The following is a 19723-nucleotide window of genomic DNA, read 5'->3' as shown; positions in this document are numbered from 1 at the left end:
GAGCTTTCTAATATATATAAAGCTTTATTATATATTTATAAAATATATAAAATTTGACATAAAACTATATGTTCCATTAGGGTTAGTATGTGTTTTCAAAATATTTATTTTAAAATCATGTCAAGCCTAAAATTAATATAAAACAGTGGGTGTACGGGATTATTTTGGTGGCTAAGAATATCCTGTTCTTGGGCTTCCCTGGTGGCGCAGCGGTTGAGAGTCCGCCTGCCGATGCGGGGGACGCGGGTTCGCGCCCCGGTCCGGGAGGATCCCATGTGCCGCGGAGCGGCTGGGCCCGTGAGCCGTGGCTGCTGAGCCTGCGCGTCCGGAGCCTGTGCTCCGCAGCGGGAGAGGCCACAGTAGTGAGAGGCCCGCATACCGCAAAAAAAAAAAAAAAAAAAGAATATCCGGTTCTTGAAGCTTACATTCTCGTTCTTCTCAGTTTTCATCTTGTGTATTCTTTCAGCTTTTGAATAATGCTTAATGACGTGCAAACATAAGTCAAGTAAAAAAAAAAATCTGCTTTCAGGTTGTGTGGAGCGCCCTGCGGCCCCAGCGCTGTGCACAGTGTGATGCTCCTGCCCGGGGGCCCCGTGGAGTCTGGGGCACGTGTGGTGAGGGGTCACGGGCTGCAGGCAGGGCCCTGGCGTAACCGATCTCAGAGGCGGAATCAGACATTCTCTGTGCCCTAACGTCAGGACGTGTAGATCGCCGCCTTTTACATCATCCCGAGAGAGAGAAAATCATTGAATTTAGGACAGGAAGACTTAGCTGTTGTCTAGCCTAAACCTAGCCCTTTGTCTTATGGTGGTGAAATCAGACCCACTGATGTCCTAGGTGGTCCACAGTCAGCCAGCCTGGTATCACACCTTTCTCTGGGACCGCCCCCCCCACCAAGTAAAAGCACATGGCCTGCGGGCTACCTTAAGACATTCGTAGAGGCCGAAATTGCAAAGCGGTGAAGCCCACCCTGTACTCCAAGCTGTACGTCTCCAAATCGTTTATGTTGCAATAAAAGTCTTTTTTCAATTTCTGTTTCCGTTCACTTTTACTCATCGCCCTTGGTAGTGTCTAAGATAGATAGTGTGCAGCAAAGGTTGTGAGAAGAGGTTACAAAGACACTCGGTGATAAATGTTAACAGGACAAGAATGGAGGGAGAAACTTCTGATTTTTAGAAAAACAGTAACCTTTGAAGTCATGTTAACCAATAATTGTTTTCTTTCTAAGCTTTTCATTCTCTAGTTTCATGCAAATACACAAATACATGCTCGGTGCAGTGTAAGAGAAACCGCTAAAAAGGGTAAAATCATCCTGTCCTACTCTCCTCATCTACCCCTTTTCGTTAGTTCATTTAACAGGGGTTTTGTACACCTGTTGTGTCCTGGGGTCCCTTCTAGTTCCCAGGGAGACAGCAGAGCAGGAGGCAGTGCCCCTGCCCCCGCAGAGGTTACATTCTAGTGAGGAGGAGGGGACAGCAAGTGTACGTCAGCATCATGGCAGGTAGCATGCTGTGTGAGACAAGTGCACTGGTTAGGTTAGGGAAGGCCTCTCGGAGCCGGGGATGTTGGCTCCCAGGCCTGGGCGTGGGAGAAGAGGTACCTTGTGGCCGGGGATCGTGTTTCAGCCAGAGGAAACAGCAAGTGCAAATGTCCTGAGGTAGAAAATGCCCACAAGCGCCGCACAGAAGCCACCATAGCGACAGCTCTCTGGGCTGAGTGAGACCGGGAGGGAATGTAGTCAGAGAGGCCCCAACAAGCCTGGGGTGGCTTTGTTTTGTTTTCAAATGTGATGAGGAGCCACTGGTGGGTTTTAAGCAGGGAGTAACCAGTTGTGGTTTGTTTTGGACGTAACCCTGGGAGTGTCTGCTAGAGGCAGTCTGCCAGCAGTTGTGTTTCCTTCTGGACATTGTGTGTTCGTGTGTGTGTGTGTGTGTACAAACACAAGTGCAAGAAGATGTTTTAAGGAGATTTTATCGCATACGTAGGATTACATTATCCTATTCCCTTAAAATCTGGTTCTTTGAAAAATATGTCATTTCCATATCAGTATCAACAGAGCAATAGATCTACCTCATTTTAAAATATGTTTCAGGAGTCAATGAAATTTTTCTGTAATGAGTCAGATAGTAAATATTTTAGACGTTGTGGGCCAGGAGGCAAAATCAAGGTATGTAGTTATACAATGAGAAAAAGACATTTTTACAAAATTTTTATTGGCTACACTGGAAGTTGAGTACAACTTTTTTGTAATACAAGTCTAATGAGAGTAGAATTCTCCTTTGGGGGAGGGTTAACTTAATTGGGGTTCAGATTGCGTGATACCAAAATTGATCGCCAATGTTTATTAAGGCTGACGTGTAATAAGATTTTACGTATTTCACCTTTGAAAATGCCGTTTCACACAGATCGACTACCACTCCCGAAGCAGGCGGTTTTCATCGAGCGCGTGCTTGCCTAGGAACGATCTACAGGCGTTGATTAGAGTGTCCCCTGCGTGTTCCCCGGAGCAGGTCCTCCTGGAGCAGGTGAAGCTCCTCTGTGCAGTCGTGTGGGTTTTGAGTAAATCCCCTTTGCTCCTGCCTCAAGGTCTGTAAAACGTTGCTGGAACTGGAGCGTGATCAAATTAGCACGACAACAGAGATCTTCTTGTTTTAACTTCTGGCACCGCAGGCGGGAAGTATGTAAAGCTGCTAGATGTCGCTGGCCACAGCTCTTCGCCCACCTGAGGTCCGTTTTCACTGTCAACTAGAAGAAGCCGATTCGTCATCCTGAAATAGCGCGCAGCTTGGCCGATGCCTGTTTCTCAGTAACAAAGGTGGCTGGAGTGGTCCCACGGGTGCCGCGGGGCCGCCGGCAGCACCAGAAGGAAATCCTTCCCACGCCCACGCCCTCACTCTGGTCCCTTGGTCTGAGCGAGGCTTTGCTCTGGGTGATGGGGTTGCATGTCAGCACAGGCGCGTGCCTTTTCTAAACAGTTTGGCCATGTCCAATTATTGGGTTCTTTGTGAGGAATAATAGTCGCCAGTAGAGATCGACGAAGGCCAGTTTGCCCTCTTCTGCAAGCTCTGTCTACCAGCGCTTATGGAAAGCAAGTCTCCAGACACGCAGATACTATAAAACATTATTGGCATGCAGGTGGGGAACTGTCCACAAATCAGACCTATAAGCTGAAGTCCCAGATCTTGTCCTTTAAGTTAACTGTCTGTACCTCATCTGAAAGGTTTAGTAGAGGCAGACGGGATTCTCGGGGCTCATTTCTGGAAACTGGGCAGCATCAGGCCAGTAGGTAACCCTCAGCCCTGCAGTTTCTTATAGGACTATTTAGGGACCAAGTCTTGGATACGCCCCCTAGGTACCAGCTATGGCACATGGCCTACTCAGACACGGATAGGAGGGCCCTGTGATATTTTAGCCAATCCATGAATTTAACTGAGAAACATTCCTGGCTTCCATTGCTCTGATTAACAAGCCGATGATATCACCAGTTACCACTCATTTCTTTCATCCATTTTGCCAGTTAACAAAGCATCTAGTATTGGGCGGGAGGGTTTATAGGAGTTGTCTCTGAAGTGTGATGTTTCTGTGAGCTCACCACTACTGGCGGGGGTGTCTTGATAGAGAAGCACTAGCACACGTACTTCATGTCATGCAGTCTATGATGCAATGTGCTAACTTAAAGCCTTCATGACACTATGTTGCTCTGTCATAGTGCACTAATCCTTGGGACAGAAATGGCAGGAGGGGTCTGTGCTGGCTTTGGTGGGTTTGTTGGTGGTCACCGCCTGTGTCTCTGAGTTGGGAAGGATTATGAGGCTTGGTCTTTGAAGGGCAAGGTGACATGAATAGTAGTGTCTGCTTAGAGAAGTGATTAACATGCTTCAGTAGGGGGTTTATCTGGATTATCACTTTAATTAGTGGAGAATTATAGGCAAAAATGCTATAGTAATTGTCTGTAGAAGGTATTTTGTATATTTCTTCATTTGTAACCCCAGGCAGGGAATTGCTTTTATAATTTCAGATTTGTTTTGCAGCCTTTTGAGAAAGTGATAATCTTATAATGTAACTGATACATCTCACTGAAGTCATCAGCAGATATACCATTTACAATTGAATTAATTAAAAATATTTCATACATGATTTATGACAACAAAGCCCAGCAAATTATAGACACTTAGATATTCAATGTAGAATATTTTGCATATTCTGAATATTTCTTCATTTAAGAGAAAGTATGATTTACTATTGTACCAAGTAGGTAGGCATACGTGTACATGGATTCCTTAAGTATTTAAAATTGAAGATTAATTACTGTACTTCTGGATAATTCAAGTAAAATACAAATATATTCAGAGAGAGTTTCTCCACACCCTCTTCCCCAGAACCTGCCAGTCTGCTCACTGGAGGTAACACATCACAACAGCTCGACACAGGTTACTCACCCTGTGTGGCTCCAAGGAGGGTATTAGAACCCACTGATTATTGGACTGCTTGATTGGCTCATTTGTGTATTTATTCATTTATTCGCTAATCACCTATGTCCAACACATAAGCACAAGGGGAGTTAATGATGTAAAGCTCTGTCCCTTTTCCTTCAGGAGCTTATTAGACATGCAGGGATGACGTAGTCAAGTTAATCCATATATGAGGATCAGGCAATTCAAAAGATGGAGAGATGACCCCTAATGGGAGAGGTTATATGGTATTAAAACTGATATACGTATTTAAAATCCAGATTTTAATGATCTCTAAAATGATTATAAAGGAAAAGATTCCACATCATCTTTTGAAGATCATCAGTAGATTTTATTTTTGTTTTCTTGGTTAACAAAGTGAACTTGATACTTTAGCAGATGAATGTGTGTGTGTTTGTGTATTCTCTTGTCGGCTGAGTATTGCTTGTATAGAACTTGTGAACTGGCACGTATCCAAATCCCAAAAGTATATATGGAAAGGATTTTTCCTGGGTGTCTTTTAAGGCTCTTTCCACTAACATTTTGTATTGATTAGTGTACACCTTTATTGTTAAAATTATAGATTCTTAAATCAGCCTTCAGAAGCCTTTTTTTCTTTGATATAGTTGATCTTAGAGTGTCTTATACCTGTAAATATTAATTGCTTTAATATATTATTAGCAATAGTATTATTAGTCTTAATTCTGTGTCTTGGAAGTAGGAAAGTAGGATGTGCAGGAGGATAGATTGTTGGGAATAAGTTTATTTTGTATTTCACTGCCCTGGACAAAACTTTGACATGGACCAAGTTTCTTTTCTTTTTTCTTTTTGTAAAATCTTTATTGGAGTATAATTGCTTTACAATGGTGTGTTAGTTCCTGCTGTACAATACAGTAAATCAGCTATACATAAACATATATCCCCATATCTCCTCCCTCTTGCATCTCCCTCCCACCCTCCCTATCCCTCCCCTCTAGGTGGTCGCAAAGCGCCAAGCTGATCTCCCTGTGCTATGCGGCTGCTTCGCACTAGCTAGCTATTTTACATTTGGTAGTGTATATATGTCCATGCCACTCTCTCACTTCGTCCCAGCTTCCCCTTCCCCTTCCCCATGCCTCAGGTTCATTCTCTACGTCTGCATCTTTATTCCTGTCCTGCCCCTAGGTTCTTCAGAACCTTTTTTTTTTTTTTAGATTCCATATATATGTGTTAGCATACGGTATTTGTTTTTCTTTGACTTATTTCACTCTGTATTATAGTTTCTAGGTCCATCCACCTCATTACAAATAACTCAATTTCATTTCTTTTTATGGTGGAGTAATATTCTGTTGTATATAATATGAGCCACATCTTCTTTATCCATTCATCTGTCGATGGACACTTAGGTTGCTTCCATGTCCTGCCTATTGTAAATAGAGCTGCAGTGAACATTGTGGTACATGACTCTTTTTGAATGATGGTTTTCTCAGGGTATATGCCCAGTAGTGGGATTGCAGTGTCATATGGTAGTTCTATTTTTAGTTTTTTGAGGAACCTCCATACTGTTCTTTGTAGTGGCTGGTATCAATTTACATTCCCACCAGCAGTGCAAGAGGGTTCCCTTTTCTCCACACCCTCTCCAGCATTTACTGTTTGTAAATTTTGTGATGATGGCCTCTCTGACTGATGTGTTGATACCTCACTGTAGTTTTGATTTGCATTTCTCTAGTGATTAGTGATGTTGAGCATCCTTTCATGTGTTTGTTAGCAATCTGTATGTCTTCTTTGGAGAAATATCTATTTAGGTCTTCTGCCCATTTTTGGATTGGGTTGTATGTTTTTTTGATATTGAGCTGCACGAGCTGCCTGTATATTTTGGAGGTTAATCCTTTGTCCGTTGCTTCGTTTGCAAATATTTTCTCCCATTCTGAGGGTTGTCTTTTCATCTTATTTATGGTTTCCTTTGCTGTGCAAAAGCCTTTTAAGTTTCATTAGGTCCCATCTGTTTATTTTTGTTTTTATTTCCATTTCTCAAGGAGGTGGGTCAGAAAGGATCTTGCTGTGATGTATGTCATAGAGTGTTCTGCCTGTATTTTCCTCTAAGAGTGTTATACTGTCCGGCTTTACATTTAGGTCTTTAATCTCTTTTGAGTTTATTTTTGTGTATGGTGTTGGGGAGGGAGTGTTCTAATTTCATTCTTTGACATGTAGCTGTCCAGTTTTCCCAGCACCACTTATTGAAGAGGCTGTCTTATCTCCATTGTATATTCTTGCCTCCTTTATCAAAAATAAGTTGACCATATGTGTGTGGGTTTATCTCTGGGCTTTCTATCCTGTTCCATTGAGCTGTATTTCTGTTTTTGTGCCAATACCATACTGTCTTGATTACTGTAGCTTTGTAGTATAGTCTTAAGTCCAGGAGCCCGATTTCTCCAGCTGTTTTTCTTTCTAGGATTGCTTTGGCTATTCGGGGTCTTTTGTGTCTCCATACAAATTGTGAAATTTTTTGTTCTAGTTCTGTGACAAATGCTGTTGGTAGTTTGATAGGGATTGCACTGAATTTGTAGATTGCTTTGGGTAGTAGTCATTTTCACAATGTTAATTCTTCCAATCCAAGAACATGGTATATCTCTCCATCTGTTTGTATCATCTTTAATTTCCTTCATCAGGGTCTTCTAGTTTTCTGCATACAGTTCTTTTGTCTCCTTAAGTACGTTTATTCCTAGGTGTTTTTTTCTTTTTGTTGCAGTGGTTAAATGGGAGTGTTTCCTTAATTTCTCTTTCAGATTTTTCATCATTAGTGTATAGAATGCAAGAGATTTCTGTGCATTAATTTTATATCCTGCTACCTTACCAAATTCATTGATTAGCTCTAGTAGTTTTCTGGTACCATCTTTGGGATACTCTGTGTATCGTATCATGTCATCTGCAGTGACAGTTTTACTTCTTTTCCGATTTGGATTCCTTTTATTTCTTTTTCTTCTCTGATTGCTGTGGCTAAAACTTCCAAAACTATGTTGAATAATAGTGGTGAGAGTGGGCAACCTTGTTTTATTCCTGATCTTAGAGGAAATGGTTTCAGGTTTTCACCATTGAGAATGATGTTGGTTGCCAGTTTGTCATATATGGCCTTTATTATGTTGAGGTAAGTTTCCTCTATGAGTACTTTCTGGAGAGTTTTTATCATAAATGGGTGTTGAATTTTGTCGAAAGGTTTTTCTGCATCTATTGAGATGATCATATGGTTTTTCTCCTTCAATTTGTTAATATGGTTTATCACATTGATTGATTTGCGTATATTGAAGAATCCTTACATTCCTGAGATAAACCCCACTTGATCATGGTGTATGTCCCTTTTAATGTGCTGTTGGATTCTGTTTGCTAGTATTTTGTTGAGGATTTTTGCATCTGTGTTCATCAGTGATATTGGCCTGTAGTTTTCTTTTTTGGTGACATCTTTGGTTTGGGTATGAGGGTGACTTTGGCCTTGTAGAATGACTTTGGAGGGTTCCTCCTTCTGCTATATTATGGAAGAGCTTGAGAAGCATTGGTGCTAGCTCTTCTCTAAATGTTTGATGGAATTTGCCTGTGAATCCATCTGGTCCTGAGCTTTTGTTTTGTTGGAAGAGTTTTAATCACAGTTTCAATTTCAGTGCTTGTGATTGGTCTGTTCATATTTTCTCTTTCTTCCTGGTTCAGTCTCGGGAGGTTGTGGTTTTCTAAGAATTTGTCCATTTCTTCCAGGTTGTCCATTTTATTGGCATAGAGTTGCTTGTAGTAATCTCTCATGATCCTTTATATTTCTGCAGTGTCAGTTGTTACTTCTCCTTTTTCATTTCTAATTCTGTTGATTTGAGTCTTCTCCCTTTTTTTTCTTGATGAGCCTGGCTAGTGGTTTATCAATTTTGTTTATCTTCTCAAAGAACCAGTTTTTACTTTTATTGATCTTAGCTATTGTTTCCTTCATTTATTTTTCATTTATTTCTGATCTTTATGATTCCTTTCCTTCTGCTAACTTTGGGGGCTTTTTGTTCTTCCTTCTCTAATTTCTTTAGCTGTAAGTTTAGGTTATTATTATTATTTTAAAATTATTATTATTATTATTTTTGTGGTATGTGGGCCTCTCACTGTTGTGGCCTCTCCCATGGTGGAGCACAGGCTTCTGGACGTGCAGGCCCAACGGCCATGGCTCACGGGCCCAGCCGCTCCACGGCATGTGGGATCTTCCTAGACCGGGACACGAACCCGCGTCCCCTGCATCGGCACGCGGACGCCCAACCACTGCGCCACCAGGGAAGCCCTGTAAGGTTAGGTTATTTATTTGAGATGTATCTTGTTTCTTGAGGTAGGACTGTATTGCTATAAACTTCCCTCTTAGAACTGCTTTTGCTGCATCCCATAGGTTTTGGGTCATTGTGTTTTTATTCTCATTTGTTTCTAGGTAGTTTTTTATTTCCTCTTTGATTTCTTCAGTGATCTCTTGTTATTTAGTAGTGTATTGTTTAGCCTACCTGTGTTTGTATTTTTCACAGAGTTTTTCTTGTAATTGACATCTAGTCTCATAGCATTGTGGTTGGAAAAGATACTTGATGCGGTTTCAATTTTCTTAAATTTACCAAGGCTTGATTTGTGACTCAAGATATCATCTATCTCGGAGAATGTTTCATGAGCACTTGAGAAGAAAGTGTGTTCTGTTGTTTTTGAATAGAATGTCCTATAAATGTCAATTAAGTCCATCTTGTTTAATGTATCATTTTAAGCTTGTGTTTCCTTATTTATTTTCATTGTGGATGATCTGTCCATTGGTGAACGTGGGGTGTTAAAGTCCCCTACGGTGATTGCGTTACTGTTGATTACCCCTTTTATGTCTGTTAGCATTTGCCTTATGTATTGAGGTACTCTTATGTTTGGTGCATAAATACTCAAAATTGTTATACTTTCTTCTTGGATTGATCCCTTGATCATTATGTAGTGTCTTTCTTTGTCTCTTGTAATAGTCTTTATTTTAAAGTCTATTTTATCTGATATGAGTGTTGCTTCTCCAGCTTTCTTTTGATTTTCATTTTCATGGAATATCTTTTTCCATCCCCTCACTTTCAGTCTGTATGTGTCCCTAGGTCTGAAGTGGGTCTCTTATAGACAGCATATATACAGGTCTTGTTTTTGTATCCTTTCAGCCAGTCTGTGTCTTTTGGTTGGAGCATTTAAACCATTTACATTTAAGGTAGTTATCATTATGTGTGTTCCTATTACCATTTTCTTAATTGTTTTGGGTTTGTTATTGTAGGTGTTTTCCTTCTCCTTTGTTTCCTGCCTAGAGAAATTCCTTTAGCATTTGTTGTATAGCTGGTTTAGTGGTGCTGAATTCTCTTAACTTTTGCTTGTCTGTAAAGGGTTTAAGTTTTCCATTGAATCTGAATGAGATCCTTGCTGGGTAGAGTAATCTTGGTTGTAGGTTTTTCCCTTTCATTACTTTAAATATGTTTTGCCACTCCCTTCTGGCTTGCAGAGTTTCTGCTGAAAGATCAGCTGTCAACCTTATGGGGATTCCCTTGTATGTTATTTGTTGCTTTTCCCTTGCTGCTTTTAATATATTTTTGTTGTATTTAATTTTTGATAGTTTGATTATTATGTGTCTTGGAGTGTTTCTCCTTGCATTTATCCTGTATGGAACTCTGTGCTTCCTGGACTTGACTATTTCCTTTCCCATATTGTGGAAGTTTTCAACTATAATCTCTCCAAATATTTTCTCAGTCCCTTTTTTTTCTCTTCGTCTTCTGAGACCCCTATAATTCGAATGTTGGTGTGTTTAATGTTGTCCCAGAGGTCTCTGAGACTGTCCTCAATTCCTTTCATTCTTTTTTCTTTATTCTGCTCTGTGGTAGTTACTTCCACTATTTTATCTTCCAGGTCACTTATCCGTTCTTCTGCCTCAGTTATTCTGCTGTTGATTCCATCTAGAGAATTTTAAATTTCACTTATTGTGTTGTTCATCATTGTTTGTTTGTTCTGTAGTTCTTCTAGATCCTTGTTAAAAAGTTTCTTGTATTTTTTCCATTCTGTTTCTAAGATTTTGGATCATCTTTACTATCATTACTCTGAATTCTTTTTCAGGTAGACTGCCTATTTCCTCTTCATTTGTTTGGTCTGGTGGGCTTTTACCTTGCTCCTACATCTGCTGTGTATTTCTCTGTCTTCTCATTTTGCTTAACTTACTGTTTTTGGGGTCTCCTTTTTGCAGGCTGCAGGTTCATAGTTCTCGTTTTTGGTGTCTGACCCCAGTGGCTAAGGTTGGTTCAGTGAGTTTTGTAGGCTTTCTGGTGGAGGGGACTGGTGCCTGTGTTCTGGTGGATGAGGCTGGGTCTTGTCTTTCTGGTGGGCAGGACCGCGTCTGGTGGTGTGTTTTGGGGTGTCTGTGAACTTATTATGATTTTACGCAGCCTCTCTGCTAATGGATGGGGTTGTGTTCCTGGCTTGCTAGTTGTTTGTCATAGGGTGTCCAGAACTTGCTGGTCCAGCACTTGCTGGAGCTTGCTGGTTGTTGAGTGGAGCTGGGTCTTAGCATTGAGACGGAGATCTCTGGGCGAGCTCTCGCCGATTGATATTACGTGGGGCTGGGAGGTCTTTGGTGGACCCACGTCCTGAACTCGGCTCTCCCACCTCAGAGGCTCAGGCCTGACACCTGGCTGGAGCATGAAGACCCTGTCAGCCACACAGCTTTTGGGAAGTCTGAGGTCTTCTGCCAGCATTCAGTAGGTGTTCTGCAGGAGCTGTTCCTCGTGTAGTTGTATTTTTGATTTATTTGTGGGGAGGAAGATGATCTCCACGTCTTACTCCTCCGCCATCTTGAAGCTATGTCCCCTAGTCTTCATGGACCAAGTTTCTCTTAATAAATTTAATGGTTTTCTCAACCATATGTTCTCATGCTGCCTTTGGCTGGTTCTGCCTCCAGAGAGATCTTCCCTTAGTATCAAAAGTATCTCTTGGGCTTCCCTGGTGGCGCAGTGGTTGAGAGTCCACCTGCCAATGCAGGGGACACGGGTTCGTGCCCCGGTCCGGGAAGATCCCACATGCCGCGGAGCGGCTGGGCCCATGAGCCATGGCCGCTGAGCCAGCGCGTCCGGAGCCTACGTTCCACAACGGGAGAGGCCACAACAGTGAGAGGCCCGCGTACCGGGAAAAAAAAAAAAAAGTATCTCTTAATCCTGCTCATTTCCATTGGGTGAGGGAAGGTAGTGATTTAACTAATTGACTCTGAGAGGTGAGTGAGTTCACTTTCTCACCTTGGTGTATCAGTATTTGATGATATTGACGACCCAGACAAATTTCTAAATGGTGAAAATTCAGGCAACATAACAACGATAAACAGCCTGGGGTCGTGAAGTTATTTTCTCTCTGTGTTTGATCCTTTTTTGAAAATGGAGGCAGTGAGTCACTTATATAATGAAGAATGAAAGTGAGGGGAGAGAAAAGAGTCTAGGATCTATGACTGGTCCTGGACGGTTGATAATACTCATCACCCTGGGATGCGTGGAAGGAAGAACAGCCACAGGGTGGAGCGTGGCTCGCCAGCTGAAATGTCTCGGGCGCGTTCTTGATAGATGTCCGTTAGGTGGTTGGGTTTGTCAAGTTGCACCTCAGGTGGGAGGTCTTAGCAAGGGACATTAAACTAGAACCCTTCGGCAAAGGATGACTTCATGGGCTACGGTGAAATCACTTCTGAGGCAATGACCACCCACTTAAGCAGCAACCATAACAAGAGTCTCCAAGAGATAGAGAGCCAGGAAGACTGGGGTCAGCGTTTGCTCACTGACCTGCCCGTTCTCGCCTTCCTCGGCACTCTCAGCGGCTTTGGGTTTACTGATGACATCCTGAAAGAGAGCATATCAGTCAATGACTGTGGCTGTTGTGAAATGCGGTTTTAACGTAACCACATAAGAAAGCATTTGCTTGTATCATTTTGTGACTGCATGATTGTGAAAACATGTCATCACCGATGTCCGTCTGTCTTAGGTTTTAAATGGCTATCATGCGTTTTCTGGATCTTTTTGTCTGCAAAATGCTTTTTTTTTTTTTTTTTTTTTTTTTTTTTTTTTTTTTTTTTTGTGGTACGCGGGCCTCTCACTGTTGTGGCCTCTCCCGTTGCGGGGCACAGGCTCCGGACGCGCAGGCCCAGCGGCCACGGCTCACGGGCCCAGCCGCTCCGCGGCATGTGGGATCTTCCCGGACCGGGGCACGAACCCGTATCCCCTGCATCGGCAGGCGGATTCTCAACCACTGCGCCACCAGGGAAGCCCTGCAAAATGCTTTAAAGCCTATTTCATTGTTCTCAGCTAGAACTGAGGCGAAATGAGTACAAGTGGGAAACTTAGCATAGCGATAGATCTCAGCACACGCTGTTGTATGCAGAATGCCCTTTTATGTGGCCTGCTAACCCATCCACTCCGAGTAAGGTCTCTATTTAGCTAGCCGCAGCCATCGCCAGGGTTGGGCAGTGTCACGTGGGACTGAAGTGGGACCGGGAGAGGAGTGAACGCAGGGAAAACTATAAGCTGGCCGGGGAGATGGTGGGATCAGCACGTGACTGGTTCGAGCCTCCAAAGGAGCCCAGGATTGGGGTGTATAGGCGGGTCAGGACCTGACCTTAAAACACCTGGGGGCCCAAGCTGAAGATAACTAGTTTGAATTCAACGACATACTTAACCATTGTTGTTCTGCATTTTGTTTTCACTGAGCTAAAGCCCCATTTTTGAAAGAAGAGTTAAAAGTTTCAAATCAGATCCTCCTGATAAATAAACTTAATTATATCTGTTTTATCAGAGCATCCTATTTTATGGAAATATCTGCACAGCAGTCACTCTCATGTTATATGATGTGTAATTCCCGATGGCTCTTAAATCATTTTAGCCTTGTATCATGTTCATTTCGCTATGTCTACGTTTCGTGTTGGGTTGTGAGCTCCCTGAGGGCGGGGCCAGTATTTGCGTATCTTCGCATCTCTGGTGGGCGGCCCCTGAGCACTAGATACTTGTTGACAAGCCCATCAGTGACAGAGGGGGATGACGTGGAAGGTGGGTGTGTGGCACGGCCGTGGCTCGGACCCGAGCATCCCCGAGGCTGCTGTGTGCCCTTCGTGTCGAGGTGCGAATCATCCTGCTGAGACCGCGTATAAGTGGCGGCTGGTACGCTTAGTCCTTCTTCAAAGTATCGGCAAAGTCAGACATCAGGCAAACTATTTGGGGAGGAAAGGATGAGACCAGGGAGCACACCATAAAGTTGTAGCAGTGGATGAATCAGACAGTTCACCCTCCACTCTGGGCTACTTAGGGTTTCTACACCATTTAGCATCTGACGAAACCGAATCTCGCGTGATGAATATCTTCTTTTTGGTTTGTGTGTCTTCACGACAAGAGGTTGGTCTAAGGTGGAAGTTTGAGTAAAATCACCACCTGTCATTTGTAGATTGTAACCTGAAACTTTGTACTGAAGACTTTTGGCTGGAGTAACTCAGACTCACCCCAAAGCTAAGGTTACTTATTTCCTCGAATACAGAACTGCCTTCTCTGAGAAGCTGGGTTTTGATCATTATGTAAAACCCTAAGAATTGGAGTTTGAATAGTGCATAAGGTATAGGCATCATTTTGCATCATCATTGGATGCATGGAGTTCTGTTGAACTAGTACATTTTCATGTGACAGGCACAGTTGTTTCTGACCCTTGAGTTAGTGAATTGCGTGGGATATTGGAGTGGAATAAACTGAATGTTCTAACTAGATCTCAACAAGCAAGGAGGATGCAATGTTTACTTTAAAAGGCTATACTTTCTTATTACCACAATGCATAAGTAAATTAATTAAACGTTTTTTATTCACCTTAAGTTGCGTTAGTATTCAGTCCATGTAGAGTTCTAACTAATCTTCGACCCACTTGGGTTTTAGGTGTTAAAAGAGGACCAACAAGGCATGATGTTTTGGATGGCTCATGGGAAGGCTTCAAGGATCTCATCAGACCTCGTGAGGAGTCAACGGAAGAGAGAGAAAGGCCAGAAGGTTGGTGTGTGAAAATATTGTTTTAAACTTTCCGATGCTGAGGCATCATGATGTTCTGCTCTGGGTTAATGAAACATAAACTCCTCTGCCCAGCTTGTATTTGATTTTTAAAAATTAGTGATGCGTGGATGTTGGGAAACTGACGGTAAAACCAAGAACGTTGGTCACACTCAGGGCAGAGAGTTACTATTGGTGGAGCAGGCCTCCTCTTGCCCCTTTGCCAGGGCCTTTCTCGCTTGTAAAAATGCCGCCAGCTTCCCTCGAGCAGGGAAGGTTGGTGGTGCCAGCAATTGCTGTTGTTCTATAATCTGAATAAACAGTCACTAGGTAGGAGGCGAAGAACCCAACCATCTTCCATTTGTGAGCTAACCGTGGTTTGACTCGAAGCCGTCGGAGGGAAAGGCTCGGGCACCCGCTCCTCTGTGGCTGCAGCCTCGGAACCCGGCTCTTTCTCTGAGGCCGTACGGTGCTCTCCTTGCACTGGAGGCTTACTCGGATGATTCTTCAGCATCTACTCTCACTGCTGAACTTTTGAATCAGCCACTCATTATCTTGGTACAGCTTTTGTACCTGCCCCGTGGGTGACCTCGGTAGAGAGCTGGTGCCCTGCGGCTGCATTTAGGTTTTGTTGCCCTGTGTTCCCGTCTCCTTCCTAGTTGCAGCATGGCCACTTAATGTTTTTCCTTTGGAAAAATTAAGAAAAAAACCTGGTTGGCATTCATTCCACCGATACTTATGAAGCGTGCGGTTCTATCTATGTCCTCTCCTTCGGATGCGTTCCATCAGGGCTGAAGGGAGTGATCACTGCTGGTTCGGTGAGAAAGAATCGCCTGGAGCGCTTTCTTTGCCCAAACTCCTAATGTGCCTCTCACCAGCCCCCTTCCCCTCTGGTAACCATAAGTGTCTTTTCTACGTCTGTGAGTCTGCGTTTTGTAAATAAATTCATTTGTGTCATGTTTTAGATTCCACATATAAGTGATATTGTATGGTATTTGTCTGTCTCTGTCTGACTTCATTTAGTATGACGATCTCTAGGTCCATCTGTGTTGCTGCAAATGGCATTATTTCATTCTTTTTGATGGCTGAGTAATATTCCATTGTATATCTGTACCACATCTTCTTTATCCATTCCTCTGTCAATGGACATTTAGGTTGCTTCCATGTCTTGGCTATTGGAAATAGTGTTGCTGTGAACACTGGGGTGCATGTATCTTTTCGAATTAGAGTTTTCTCTGGATGTATGCCCAGGAATGGTAACTCTATTTTTAGTTTTTGAGGAACCTCCATACTGTTTTCCATAATAACTACACCAGTTTATGTTCCTACCAGCGGTGCAGGAGGGTTCCCTTTTCTCCACACCCTCTCCAGCATTTATTACTTGTGGACTTCCTGATAATGGCCGTTCTGAGCAGTGTGAGGTGATACCTCATGGTAGTTTCGATTTGCATTTCTCTAATGACTAGTGACGTTGAACATCTTTCCACATGCCTGTTGGCCATCTGTGTGTCTTCTTTGGAGAAATGTGTATTTAGGTCTTCTGCCCCTGGAGGACTTGTTTAAATGTGCAGATTCTCCGGTCCTACTTGAGACCCTCTGAGTCGGCATTTCCCAGGCGACGTTTACATCACAGCGATGAGCTGTGAAAGCCCCACGTGGAATAGAATCTCCTTCTTCACAGGAAGGAAAGCGGTACTCAGAGAGGGCAGAAGATTCACCGTGGGCACCGCGTCCCCCTCAGGGCAGAAGGGACAGAGCCTGGATCTGCTGTCCTCCACGTGGCCTTCTTCCTCGTCCGGGTCTTGTCCCCATTCAGCGCACAGCCTTTTCTCTGATGAACCGAGACCTCGCCACGCCTGAGGGCAGTGGCCCCCGGTGTGGCCGCACACTGCAATCACTCGGGGGTCTGAAGTTTGCCGAGGCCCCTGGCTCACGCCCCCAGACAGCCCGACGCCACCACTGTGGGGAGCGTCTTGGGCACTAGGAGTGTTTAAAGCTCCCGAGCTGATTCTAACATGAAGCAAAGTTCGGAAACCACTTTTGTGCCCTAGGGACTTTGTCTAGCATAGTTGAAACAAGGAATTTATCCTGGAAGAAGTTCTGTTTGTTTCTAAACACGTCTCACGTAAACTGATTTTATTGTTTAGACTTGTAAAAAACAAAGACAAAAGCTTAAAATCCTGATTTGTTTGCTTGTGGCCTAAGCGTTTTTAAATTTAGATCCCAGTATAGAGACGAACGGTCATGGTTTATCATTGCACAGGTTAAAACAAAGGATAATAGAAATTTCTTAAAATGCAATTTAAAATTTTAAAGGTATAGCTTCCTGGCAGTTTGAGATCTTGGAGTATGGGTGTGGGGAGTGGAGTTTCTACTGTTATGTTACAGCAAGTCAGCAAAAACACTAAGTTTAGTTGACTGGTATTACAAGTGTGCCCTGGCGCTCCACAAGGATTGTGAATTGGTGAATTAAATACAGGTCTCTGATCTATAACTTACAAATATAATGGTAGTCTTGAGGGTTGGGACAGTATCCATTCATTCCCTTTTTTCCCCACCCAGACTGAGGTCTTCCCTGCTTCTTTTGTTCCTTATTAGATTTCAAGACAACCTGTGTTAAACTGACATTTCAGACTTTGTAACATAGTTACGTTTTTATGTATAAGTATATATAAGGGATTAGATTCCATCGAGCACAACAATTGTTGACATTTCCTAAAAAATATCTTGTAATTGGATTTTAATGTTGAGTAAAGCAACTTTACAGGAAATATCTTTCATCAGCTAATTATTAAAGCACATGCCTCTACTGAAATGGAGAACTCTTGGGTCTAGAGTTTAGGATTGTATTTTGACATTTTCACATGGGAGCTAGCGTCCATGCTGTTTCCGTCACGATGAAAACGGTTTGAAGCAGATGTGTCCCAGGACCTTAGTGATCTTTTTAATCTTAAACTTGACGTAGCACCTACGGGTCATGTCCTTTCTGGGCAGCCCCGCAGAGCAGGCCTGTGAAGCTGTGAATCCGAAGCTCTGTGCTGTGTAACAGTGCAGCGTGGAAGGCGGGCAGCCTGTAGGTAGGGACCACAGCCTGGGTAGAAGGTGTGGCCTGGGAAGGATGCTGGTGCATCCGAAAACGATGCTGAAATCAGCCCCAGCAGGTTCTGGGTGAACTCTTCTCATTCTCGGTTTTCTGTAGTTTTGCTGCAGCTCCGCCCAAGTGTTGCTTTTGTCGTCAGCCTGCTGCAGGGTCGCAGGTCTTCGGGTCCGCCATCTGCTTCGGAGAAGTCTCATTTCTTTCTTCCACTTCTGGAAATTCACTCACATGTGTTACCTGAGCCTTCTGTATCCCAAGCCTCATGACTCTTCTATATTTCTATTTTTTTTCTCTCCTTTTTTCTCTCCTTATTTCGTTCTGGCTATTTGCTACTGATTGCCCTTTCACCTCTCCCTCTGTATATTATAGGTGCACTCTTATGATAAACCGGTGTATGGCACTTGAAAACTTCATTATTGTATTTTTCAGTTGTCATTATTCTACCTGGATTTTTTAAAATTTCCAGCTTTCTGCCAAAATTATTAATTTTGTATTTTATTTCTTTATGCATAATTAGCATACTTATTCTGAAATCTAAACTGGGTAACTCCGTTTTCTGGCTCCCTTAGTTTCTGTCTTTATTATCTGTTGTTTCTCTTAGTTTTCTGTCGTACGTTCCTCTAATATGCTTTATTATTTTTGGCATGTCTTCCTACCAGGAACTGAGGTGATCTGAGGCTGAGCCTCTCTCTCTGTGAGGCCAGCTCTCCCCTTTCTCACCTGAGGGTTTCTCTTCCTCCTGTGATTCACTGTCTTATCAGTTCAGCACTGTCCGCAAATCATGGGTTTGTGTCCATCCAGCTTTACTAACTGTTCACGATGGGGAAGTTGTTCTGAACTACTTAGTCGATCCTTCCTGGAAATAATGGGTGATTTTTAATGGCCATTAAAAACGTTTTTTTTCCTCTAATTAGAGACGGGATAAATCCTTCTCTGAGAAAAGAACAATGAGAGACCAAGTCAGCAGAATTTTGTAGATGAATGTGCAAGTCATTGGTTGCAAAAGACACGCTAACCATCTCTTAAAGAGGGAAAACAGATATAATTCAATAAAGAATTACAAAATCTCAGAGCTGTAATTTCCATTAGAGATTATTTGGTTTAGTACCCACTTTTAGTGGGAAGAGTCATTTTGTACATCAGTGGGAAACTATCTTTTTTAGACTTATTACTTTAAACATATGCTTATAAATTCATTGAACCTTTTTTATTTTGAGACTCCAGGAAAGCAATATCATCACCTCCATAATCTTAGCTTACAATACATGGGTCATTGACAAAGAAATCTATTTCTGCTATCTGTTTTTTTTTGTTTTTTGGTTGTTTTTTTTTGCTGTATGCGGGCCTGTCACTGTTGTGGCCTCTCCTGTTGCGAAGCACAGGCTCCGGACGCGCAGGCTCAGCGGCCATGGCTCACGGGCCCAGCCGCTCTGCGGCACGTGGGATCCTCCCGGACCGGGGCACGAACCCGCGTCCCCTGCATCGGCAGGCGGACTCCCAGCCACTGCGCCACCAGGGAAGCCCCTCATTTCTTTTTTAATAGTCTTCCTAAACTTGTGAAATGGACTCGTATTAGTGAAAGAAGAAGGGTTTCCATTGCAGGACATTGTTGCCACAAGCGTTGATTCCTGAGCCAGACTCCACTATGTGGTGGTTCTGTCACATTGAATAAGTAAATTAGTATTTCTGTGCCTCTGCTTCCTTTTCTATTAAACAGGCATAATAACAGTGCCAATCTCACAGGGTTTGTGCTAATTAAATGAGTCGAAACCTGCAAAGAGTTGAGGATGATAGATCCCTGCTATTCACGGGCACTCAACAAAAGTCAGCTCTGTTTTCCGGCACAAACGTGGGTGAAGATGACATCCACATACGGACTCAAAGCCGACTGGTGGGGGGACACTCTGCCACCCACCTCCCTAGCCCCCCCAGAGACGGGCACGTGTCTGTAATGAAAATGGCCCTCAAGGTTCCAGCATGGCCCAAACTATGTCTCTTCCTGGATTCACTGACCACAGTCATGCCTGGGCCAGAACAGCACCCCGGGGCATGGGGGGGGGCGGAGAGCTGGGGTGCGTTTTTGAGAAGCCCCCCCCCCCCCCCACCGGATGGTTCAGACATGACGATCATCCCCCCGGGTGAGAACCTGT

General features: G+C 43.2%; 1 protein-coding gene across 1 annotated transcript in view; it reads left to right on the top strand.

Moving 5' to 3' along the window:
• The window catches only part of MCPH1 (microcephalin 1), a 211819-nt gene that overhangs the window by 33538 nt on the left and 158558 nt on the right, over positions 1-19723 (top strand). Inside the window, 2 exon segments of the mRNA XM_067022552.1 lie at positions 14369-14454; positions 14456-14479. Of these exon segments, the coding sequence (XP_066878653.1) occupies positions 14369-14454; positions 14456-14479 (110 nt within the window).

This window comes from Kogia breviceps, chromosome 20 (assembly GCF_026419965.1).
Source record: "Kogia breviceps isolate mKogBre1 chromosome 20, mKogBre1 haplotype 1, whole genome shotgun sequence".
Lineage (NCBI taxonomy): Eukaryota > Metazoa > Chordata > Mammalia > Artiodactyla > Physeteridae > Kogia > Kogia breviceps.
Note: the sequence above shows the minus strand (reverse complement) of the source record. Positions and strands in the feature narration are given on the sequence as shown.